The 10322-nt window shown below is 51.0% G+C and overlaps 1 protein-coding gene across 8 annotated transcripts in view; it reads right to left on the bottom strand.

Moving 5' to 3' along the window:
* Positions 1–1416: 1416 nt before the first annotated feature.
* The window catches only part of RALY (RALY heterogeneous nuclear ribonucleoprotein), a 76889-nt gene continuing 67983 nt past the window's right edge, over positions 1417–10322 (bottom strand). For 7 of the 8 annotated variants that reach the window (XM_045981030.1, XM_045981029.1, XM_045981026.1 and 4 more), the window contains 8 exons: positions 8718–8982; positions 7804–7876; positions 7569–7616; positions 5379–5545; positions 4577–4690; positions 4195–4373; positions 2916–2964; positions 1417–1768 (listed from right to left, as the gene is read on the bottom strand). In XM_045981030.1, coding sequence (XP_045836986.1) covers positions 2920–2964; positions 4195–4373; positions 4577–4690; positions 5379–5545; positions 7569–7616; positions 7804–7876; positions 8718–8973 — 882 coding nt within the window. In that variant the 5' untranslated portion in view covers positions 8974–8982 and the 3' untranslated portion in view covers positions 1417–1768; positions 2916–2919. The remainder of the gene's footprint in view (positions 1769–2915; positions 2965–4194; positions 4374–4576; positions 4691–5378; positions 5546–7568; positions 7617–7803; positions 7877–8717; positions 8983–10322) is intronic. The other variant, XM_045981025.1, reaches the window with a different exon arrangement.

Below are 10322 nucleotides of genomic sequence, written 5' to 3'. Positions count from 1 at the left end.
GCAAGCAGGAGGGCTGCCCAGGGATGGAGCCAGGAGACAACAAGGACTTCCCTGGGTGATTCCATATCCAGGGTAACCTAGCCCGAGCACGGTCTCAAGCCCAGCCTCTATCCTCCACCAAAACCTGGAGCCAATTCCAGGGGAGGTTTGATGGAGACTATGCTAGAGAACAGATAGTGTGAGATGGATTTTCAGTTAAGGACTCCTGCATGCCTCAGACTCTGAGGAACGTATAAAGATAAGGGAGAGCCAAACCCAAATTTGTGATAAAGGGACCAAATTTCCTGTTTTGGGGAACTGCCTGGAAGAAAGAATGAACAATTTCTGAAGAACAGTAAGCCGGTCAGAAATCTTCTCAAAGGTGCCAGCAGTAGAAGAGCAGTTTGAGGAGGAGTGGGTATTTCTCAGGTGGAGAAAGTAGAAACAAGAAGAGTACATGCCAGACTTTGGAACAAAGCTCCAGACCAGAGAGACCAGACCAAGTGGCCACACCTTTATGACCCAGTTCAGAGGGGAAGGTACTCATAACCTAGGAGTGACTCAGAAAGATCCGCTGTGGCAGGTGAACTCTCCTGGGAATCTGAACAAAGGGAAATCGCTCAACCTGTGGGGGTGAAGTTAGGACAGAAGTGGAAATCTGAAGGAACATCACCAGTTGTCAGAGAACAGAGCAAACACCTAGACAGGTGACCCAAGACAGGTAGAGGGAGGCACAGCTCTTCTGATGCCAACCTCCTATTGCTTGAGGTCAACTGGACTGGGGCTCCATTCCTTGCTGCCTAGGAGAGTGAGGGACCTGTTCTGAGTGAGCCAGGAAAGAGAGGTGGTAACAAGGGAGAGGAGAGGCCAGGGCATATAGATCATGTATGGGAGTTGGGGTTTTGTCCTGATGGTGAGCAGTCAGGTAAGGGTTTTACAGGGAAGATACATGACTCAGATAAAGCACTGGGAAATAGGGCAGGGAGAAGTTAGGGACTGGGAGGCCAGTGAGAGGACAAAGCCTGAGTGAAAAAAAATACTGTCCTAAACTAGGACAGGGAAGGAGAAGAGGTGGACTCCAGAACCATCTCAGAGCTGGGAAAAACAGACTTGAGAAGCCGAAACCTGGACTTACCGCTGCCTAACCAAAGTGGGTCACAACTGCCTGACACTTAAGCCACTGAAGTATTCTCTTGGGGACAGGGACATCTGACCCTCCCCAACAACCCTATTGGCCATTTTTATCCCCATTTTAGCTGTGGAAACTAAGGCCCAGACAGACAAGTATTAGGCACCCTAGACAAAGCTCCCTAGCCAGGAGGAGTGAGGGAGGGAAAAGACTAGAGGTGAAACAGACTAGACCAGACTATGGCTGGGCAGGAGGGCCCAGGAACCGTAAGAAAACACAAACCACAAACCATCCCATCTCAGAGCAAGTTGGGATCCAATCTCTTTATTGTCAGGGTACCCTCCCTGTGACCCTCCCCTCTCCAAACCTATAGAAAAACCCCAAGCCTGGGAGTGTCCTGGGAGGGGAGGTAGAGTGTAGGGAAACCTCTGTGCTCTGCCCTCTGGCCTGGGCAGCGCCAAAAGGGAGGGCACTTGGGAAGGGGAGGCCAATAACTCCACCTGCAGAGGATGTGGCACTGGCTGGGATGTGTGGGGGAGGAGGTGCCTGCTGCCAGCTCTCCTGGGACCCGCTGGGAGTAGTCTCCAGGGGTGGGTGCCCAGCTTTAGGCCTGGTACAGTGCATGCCCTTCTCCTGCCGGTGGCCATCACTCCTGCCAGGCTGAGAAAGAGAGAGACAAAGGAGAGACTGAGGCTGAGAGGAAGAGCCCCCAGTACTCTCGATAACTAGGGTTGGGAACACAAAGGGGAGAATGGTGTTTGCTGTTAGCAGACAGACACATGCCTGCACTCTGGCTCTGGTCTTCTAATTTTCTGGACATTCAACTTTGGGTGAATCCCTCCCTCTCCCCGAGTCTCCATTTCCTGACCTGAGCCCTGCATCTCATCTGTGAACTGGCTTCCCAAAGTCCAACTTATTAGCCTCTTTGGTAAAACCAACCAGGAAGCTCCCAGAGAACAGACTACTGATACAGAATTTCCTAAACTGTTTGCTGGTGGAGCATCTTACAGCAGGGATGTGTCTTATGCAAAGACACCTATGCTACTTTGAGGCCTTCCTCCACCCAAGCCTGTGTTACCGTGAACATGGCCCCCAAAGGAATGGGGCAGAGCAAGGTGGTGGACACGGCCCGAGAGCAGGCTGTGAGGCCACACACCACTGGACTCAGATCTAGGCTCCACCGATTACCACCTTGGGACTGGTGAGACACGTTACCGGCCTGCCCCTCTCAGTGCCTCGGACCCCACATCTGGTACACCGGCCCCATCACAACCTTGCAGGGCTGGCACAGTTTCCTCCCGGCAGGATTAAGCCCAGCACAACCATCCCTCTCTGATGATGAACAGCTGATGAGGAACTCACCCTGACCATGCAGAGCCGCAGACTACCGCTGCAGGAGGGTCCTGGCTGACTCCCACATATTGAGGACCACCAGAGCCCCTGAGCTTGGCTAAAGCTGTTCCCTCAGATGCCTCTCCCTCAACCCTGAACAGGCTCAACTACATAATATCAGCTCTTCCACGGCATCCCTCATGAGGCTCACACTGGTAATGGTTTGTGTCTTCCATCAGACTCAGAGCTCTTCAAGGGCAGAGGAGATGGGCAACATGCTCGGAGTGCGCCGAGGGAACCCCTGCAGGGCTGGACCTGCTAGCCCATCCACAGCTGCTGCTCCCACAGCCTACCAAGCTCCCACCACAAAGGAGCACAGCAGAATGGCTGAGGACGGGGGAGCCTTCCTCAATGGGCATAGCACGACCCTGCCAGGTCTGTTTCACTTCACCCCCGTCCACCTGGACCCCCATACCTGCTTACTGCAAGGCCCCATCCTCCGCGTCTGTGTCCTGGCTGTGCTCCTGATAGGGAGGAGGCAACAAGAAACCATTCATCACTCACTCCCAACTCTGAGTCGTCCCTGGGGGCCCAGAGCACATCTGGAGGCCAAACTCCAAAGAGGGATAGAAAGCCAAAGGGAATGATTATGAACAGTCTCAACATAGCTGGCGTGGAATTCTGACAGGATGGTCTGGGGACCCCCCAGAAGAGAGAAGGGACCAGTCAAGGATGTTCTAGCTTCAGCAAAGGACACATTTCTGCATAAAAGACCTTCTCAGATTGCAGCAGGCTGAAAGCCTAGTAGACTGGTGAGCTCCCCATCTTTGGGGCACCTAAGCCTTTGTTAGTTAGGGTCTTTACGGAGACTGCTATGCCTAAGAGAGTAACTGGGTCAAAAAAGGAGAGATGAGGTAGGGGCATGAGGAGGAGGACCTCCTAAGTATGGTGGCCTCTGTCCTCCTGCCAGGACCCAGGATTGATGAAAAGGATAAAGATCCAGACCTGGGGAAGAAATCTGGGCTTTAATTCTGGCTCAGCCTTTATTATTTGTAAGGCCCTGAGCAAGTTACTCTACTCCTCTGAGTCTCAGTTTCCTCACTGGGTAAAAGCTGGGAAGAGTAATACTTTGCACAGCGAGAGGCTATTGTTAAGGTTAAATGAAGTCAGAAACTACAGGGCCTGGTGCTCATTGAGTGCCTGTTAGGTAATTGGGCACACAACATCTGTCTTACACAGAGTCTGGTCTACCTTGCTACTTTATATAATAATAAAGCTCCTTGCCAATGGCTTCCCAGTCTCACTCTGAAAAGTTCCAGTAACAGAGAGCTCCCTCCATGACTCCATGCCTCCCTGCCCTTCTTTCATACTTGGGCAGTAATGGCTTTTAGAAAATCCTCAGGTAGGGTGGATACCCAACCTTCCAGTGGCTTCCCTAGGCAATCCCAGTCCTGCCCTCTGGAGCTCTGCAGACCATGTATGCTTCGTTGAGCCTGATTCTTCCCTCCTCCAACCTGTTTGGAAACCGAATCTAGAATGGGCCCTGGACTGAAGAGAGGTCTATACCTCAGGCCTCAGTGGGACTTTGGACTGGCAGCTGAAATAGGCATTCCCCTGCTCTTCTTCACAGGGCTAGAACCCCAGGGAAAGAGGAAGGAGGGAGCTCACAGGGCCACCAACCAGCTCAGAGGCTCTGCTCTCCACTCCCCCCACCCGCTGCCCTCCTGCAAGCCCCTCCTCTGCCGTGCCCTCACCAGTTCTTCCTCACTGTGTGTCAGCAGCCCCTCCTCATCGCCGTCGTCTCGAGTCTGTGCTTCTCCCTGGGGCGTGCCTGCCTCAGAAGCCGTGTCCTCCTGGGGGGCTGGTGGCCGGCTGCTGCCACCACTACTACCCCCACCACTGCCACTGCTGCTGTCGCCCTTCTTCTTGCCATCTTGAGGGGGAAGGGGTGGGAAGAAGGGAATAAAACTCAGCCCGGGGCAGCTGCCCAGGGCAGTATCTTAGTAGCAGCTAGGCCTCATCACAGTGGATCCAGGTGGCACTGACAGCCACAGCCCCTCTCTCTGCCCTATGCACTGTCCTCCCCACACTCTGCCCTGTGCTCACTGAGCTGGGCAAAGACCCTTGGAAGCTGACCTGGGTTTGCCTTCTGTTCCTCAGCAATCTGCTCCAAGCGGCCCAGCAGAGCGTCGATGTTGGACTTGATCTGTGTCAGCTCTGTCTTGATGGTCTGCAGCTCACTGCTCTTTACTGGGAGTGAAGGGAGTAAAGGGCTGTCACCCGGGGGCTGGGAGCTTGACACTAACGTAAGACCCCAGCCCCATTCTATCAACTAGGAAGGCCGGCCAGTGGCAGGAAATGTCCTCACCTGCATTTCTTTGGCCAGGGAAAAGGCTAGAGCTGTCTGAGGCCATACCTACAGTAACCAGCCGGCCTTTCTGAACTTGGGACCTTTCTCCTGACCTCTCAATTCCTGAAAGGGACTGGAGATGGAGAAGAATGCAGGTGTGGCGTGCACCCGAGCAAGCATGTGTGTTCGTCTTCGTGTTATAGGATGATGCCCAGACTTCAGGTGTATAAATGCACGTCTTTTACCATCAGATTTTCTGGGTGCCTGACTACAGCCATGTGTACACCAGAATGAATGTGGAGTAGTGGGCCTGTGCAAACTTGTCCTTACTAGAGGACAGATGACAGCTTCTCCTCACTGGGTTCCATGTCACAGCACTGGACATTTCTGTGTCCAACCCAAGCCCCTCCTCCTCAAAAGTCAGTCTTTTCCTCTTAGAAATGCATAAAAATACTCACTTGGTTGTGTCAGAGCTGCAGAACTGTGGGAGATTTGTTCCTTCATCTATTTTCCAATGTAAAAATATGTGATTCTGTTATTTTGCTAATAAGAAAAACAAAAAAGATCTAGAAAGATCTAGTCACTCACACTTGATCTTGGCTGAGCTGGCAGTAATGGCTGTGGAGCGGGCAAAGAGCTTGACAGGTATGGTGGTTTTGACACGCCGGACCAAGGGGACTGTGACCCGGGGTCGCTTCACAGGGACGGCCCTGGGCACTGGCACAGGTGACAGGCGGCCCCGATAGTCGAAGAGCCTGTAGGGGCAAACGGGCCAGAGGCTGCAGCATGGCCTGTGGCCACCAGAGGGCACTGCAACTCTAGACCAACATGGGGCGGGTGAGCCTGTGCTACACACTTCTGCCTGCTCCCAACAAGTCCTGGGGGTGGGGGGGGTTAAAAGGAAAGGCTTTTCAGACCTTAGAAGCTGGTGGGAGTCTCATTCCATCCACCCTTCCTACCAGTCAGGTAGGGTAAGGGCATGTGGATGGTAATGGTTATAGCCCCAGTTCAAGAAAGGAGCCAACTGAGATGACCCCCAGAAAGACGCCTTCCCTAGATCTCCTGTATTACCTGACCCGGCTTCTGCTCAGTCAACTGCCACCTCAACCTCTGGTCAGAGTTTGCAAATGTCCCTACAGCAACGCAAATTGCCAGCTGGGAAAAGAAAGATGTGGGAATGGGGAATCCCTAAGTCGGCCAGAGCCTCAGTTTTCCCATCTGCTTCATGAGGATGGCTCCAAATTCTGTGCCAAGCCCCCATCCCTCCCAAAGGCTGCTGTGAGGGCAGAGAATGAGAACACTTGGTTAAAAACACATGTTAAAAGGCGTGATAGGTGGAAGGCCAGGGTACTGAGACTCATACCAGGAACCTATGATCTCAGGGGCATGAGAATGCAGTCCAAGCCCTCATCCTCATTCTGGGCCCCCTTAATCACCTCATCCCTCTAGTCTATTTCAGAGATGGAGGGGAAGAGATCGGCAGAATATCAAGGTTCGGCTGCTCAAATCAGAGCCCTGGGCTCCCAGACTATAGACTGGCCCCAATGTCAACAGACAGCCCTCACCAAGAGGGTTCTTAACCCGCCCATCAGGTAGAAGCTTGTAGGCTGAGGCACGGGCAGGGGGTGTCTCTTGCACCACATCTGCCACTATTACCTTTCTGCAGGGAACAAGCAGCCTTAGGAGTACACTATGGGCTCACTTTTGAGACAGCCAGGAAACATGCCATCACTAAGCAATTCAATGTCCCATGGCTTGGCACTCATTTATTGAGAGAGCCCCTGCCCTGGGGTGGTGATGGCTGGAGATGAAGAGTCTCTGGGAATGGATCCAGTCCCAGACCCTGCATTTCTGCCCCTAAGGGGAGGGAGCGGCTCTGGCCTTGGTCAGAATCACTGAACCACAGAATCCCAGAGCTGGAGGAGTCCTGAGGAATTACTCGGTGCAAAAGCCCATTTCAAGACTGGGAGGGCATCTGCCCAAAGTCACACAATCCATTCAGTGGCAGAGCTGAGATTAGCATCCAGGTCTTCTGACTCCCAGGCTAGGGCATGTTCCACTACACCATACTATCTCCTGAAACCATTCAGAGGTGAGAAAACTGAGGCTCTGAGAGGTTCTGTTCTTCCTTCCCATGGGCCAAGCAGGAGAGAGGAAGAGAGGGAGAGAGGAAAAAATTTTGAACAGCCTCATCATGATTTCCACTCAAGAATGTGGCTGGTGCCATGGAATGGAGCCCACAGCTCAAGGCTGGGGTCTGATGAAGGGTGGGCCATAGGCTACCAGGGACTAATTCAGACCTCCAAAGGACCACTGGCCTCTTGGCTATAAATGAAAGGCCAGGGGCTTACACTGAGCTCTGAGGTCCCTTCCACCTGGCTGAGCACCTCCAGTATGTAAGGAGACTAAACAGCAGGAGTGTGAGGGCTCAAACTCCCTGCACCTACTCCTGTAACCTGTTCTGTAATCCAACGCGCTATGTTTATATGTCCCTTGCTATCCAGTTCCATTGAGTCTCACCCTAGGATTGGGAGGAAGAAGGGCAGCCAGAAAGCGGGAAACAGCGTGGGGCGGGGGAAAGCTCTGACCTGGGCACCTGCAGAACTAGACCCTAGTCCCAGCTCTGCCACCCACTTGTGGAGCAGCCTTGGGCAGATGCCTGTCCACACCTGTGGGCTCTGGTTCCCACTTGGAGGACTGAATGGGCTGCACCAGCAATCTCTCAGGACCCTTCCAGCTTGGCTGTTTCATGCCTGGGCACGCCCCTCCCCTGCTCACCTGTCGTAGAAGTCGTCCCGGTAGTAATCATAGTCAAAGCTGTAGCCACTGGGGAAACAAAGGGGAGAGGGCCAGGGCTTAGGGACAGCCATTCAGCCCACTCTCCACAGGCCCTCATCTCCAAACGCCTCCCCAAATTCTAGGCTCAGCACGCTGTCACCAACCAATGTTTTCTCCCTCTGTGCAAAGAGGGACCAATCCCACCCAGATGGAAAGACAAGACAGAGCGCCCCACCTGTATATGGCAGATGCTGCTCTCTTTAGCCCCTTAGGTCTGTTGGGCTTGGGCTCTCCAGCCATGTTGATATCTGTGTGGAGGGAGGAGGCACAGTCAGATGCTGGCAGCACATGAGCAGCGATTTCTATGTGCTCATGTGAGGTACACGTGGACTGTCCTAACTGAAACGACCAACAGAGGTCTTCACACATTATTCATACCCACACATCACAGAGACAGGCCTATTTACAAATCAATATACATTCAGACACCTGCATGCATGCTCACAAGCATATCACTCACACAGGTGTCATGGACATCACATGCATTCCCAGGTACACTCGTGCACATAAACACTTCAAATATATAATTTCACACACACGTTCATGTATCCAGGTAATCAAGTCACACACAAAAATAACAACTATACTCTCAAGTACGCAGAGACTTGACTCCAACATCCATATACATATATGTGTGTGTGTGCATATGCGCACACACACACACACATATCACATAAACATATATCTCACCAAGGCCAAAGGCACATACTTCACCTTGTGCTTCCAGCCCCTCCTCCCGGCTCTCATGAAAAGTTCTAACCTGTACTATCTATAGCCCAATGTTATAGGTTATGCTAGTCCACTCTGTTCCTTTTTTCTTAGGAATCTGCATTTTAACTGGAACTATAAGAGGTAACACAGAAGCAATTCTGAGAAACTCCAAAATACTCCCCTCTAGGCAGATTTTATGACTACTTAATTTATAACTTACATGTAATTTACAACTATTTAAAAGTTATAACATTTCAGATAAAGGCAGTGGGTAGTAGCAAAGGAAACAGAAAAGGGCCTAAGAGTGAAGCTAGAAAGTCAATGGTGGAACCTGCTCAGGAGAGAACACCAGGAGCAAGGCCAAGGAGAGATGCTTACCCAGGGTCTGCCCGGCCAGCACCCGCCCATTCTCTCCCAGCACAGCTGCCCGGGCATGACGCTCGTTGGCATACTGGACAAAGGCATAGCCTTTGTGCACAGAACAGCCGGCCACACGGCCATACTTGGAGAAAATGGTCTCCACATCTGACTTCTTCACCACAGCTGTGTTGAGGTTTCCGATGAAGACCCGAGAGTTGATAGACTTGGGGTCATTCTTGTTAGTTACGTTGCTTGTCTGAATCTTCAAGGACATGGTGGCCACCTGAAGAGAGAGAGCCACTGTGAAGCTGAGTCCCCCAGATGAGCTCAAGGGCCACCCACAGCCCACATCCTGGCTAAACTGGAAGGCTTTGTGCCCTGCTACAACATACACCCCTATGGCATCCAGCTTTCCCTTTTTATAACTTACTGGACTGCTGACCTCACGGTCCCTCATCTGGTATTGGCATAAGCAGAACCAGACCAATTCACAAGGGAGAAAATGCACATTCAGAGGGCACAATGTCAGTGAGCAACAGGGCTAGGATTTGAACCCTGGTCTCCTGAGTCTAAATCTTTTTTAGATTTAACCCCATTCCTTTTTTATATTTAAACCCATTCCTTCTTCAACACTTATTGGAAATGTTACCCCATGCAAGGTCTAAATCTGAAGACCTCCCATCATTTTTCTTCTGTTCCTTTAATGTAGAACCCATGGCAAAGAAGTCACAGGGAAATTGCAAGTAAAACCTGCTCTAGAACAGTACTACATTATGAAAATTGCTCAGTTTCATCCAGACATTGGCCTAGCTTTGGCTGTCTTTATTGTCACTAGTCATTTTTTATTTTTTATTTTATTTTTTTAAAAATATTTTATTCATTTGACAGAGAAATCACAACTAGGCAGAGAGGCGGAAGCAGGCTCCCTGCGGAGCAGAGAGCCCGATGTGGGGCTCGATCCCACCTGGGATCATAACCTGACCCGAAGGCAGAGGCTTTAACCCACTGAGCCACCCAGGCGCCCCACTAGTCATTTTTTAAAAGGTGAGCTAAACAAGCCTCCCTGAGCACTCACTGCAGGCTAAGGGTGGCATGCAATATTGAGTAATCAGAAAATCCTATAAACAGTATTACTATTATTGTATTTTATCCGAAATAGACCCCAATAAGTTCTTGCCAGGAATGAGCACTCAAATCCAGGTCAGTTGGTCCCTACAGCCCTTTTTTTTCCCCCCCAGTTCTATCACTTTCCTTCCCAGAGCTAACGCCAATTTAAATACTATAATATTTATCAGAGAACTGTTTTTAATAAATTAATTTTTTAAAGTTACCCATTTTTACACTGACTCATTCAAATTTTGTTGTTTGCTTAGGTATCATATCGCACCTACTCTTTACTCTCTACACCCTGGCAATGTCTTTTCCCCAAAGGACTGTACAAATCTCTCCTACCCATGACACAGACAGGTTACATCAGCTCCAGAAGGGAAAAAGAGGCTTGATGACAGCGGGAAAAGCCTAACATTAAGTACTGGTATTTATACTTCTAGACCAGCCTTCCGCTCACTGGCCGGTACAACTCCCTTTTGGAATACTCCTATTTAAATACTCCTGCTGCTGAGC

The sequence above is a fragment of the Meles meles genome, chromosome 16, assembly GCF_922984935.1.
Source record: "Meles meles chromosome 16, mMelMel3.1 paternal haplotype, whole genome shotgun sequence".
NCBI classification, from domain to species: Eukaryota; Metazoa; Chordata; class Mammalia; order Carnivora; family Mustelidae; genus Meles; species Meles meles.
The sequence above is the reverse complement of the archived record's forward strand: the minus strand, read 5'-3'. Positions and strand labels throughout refer to the sequence as shown.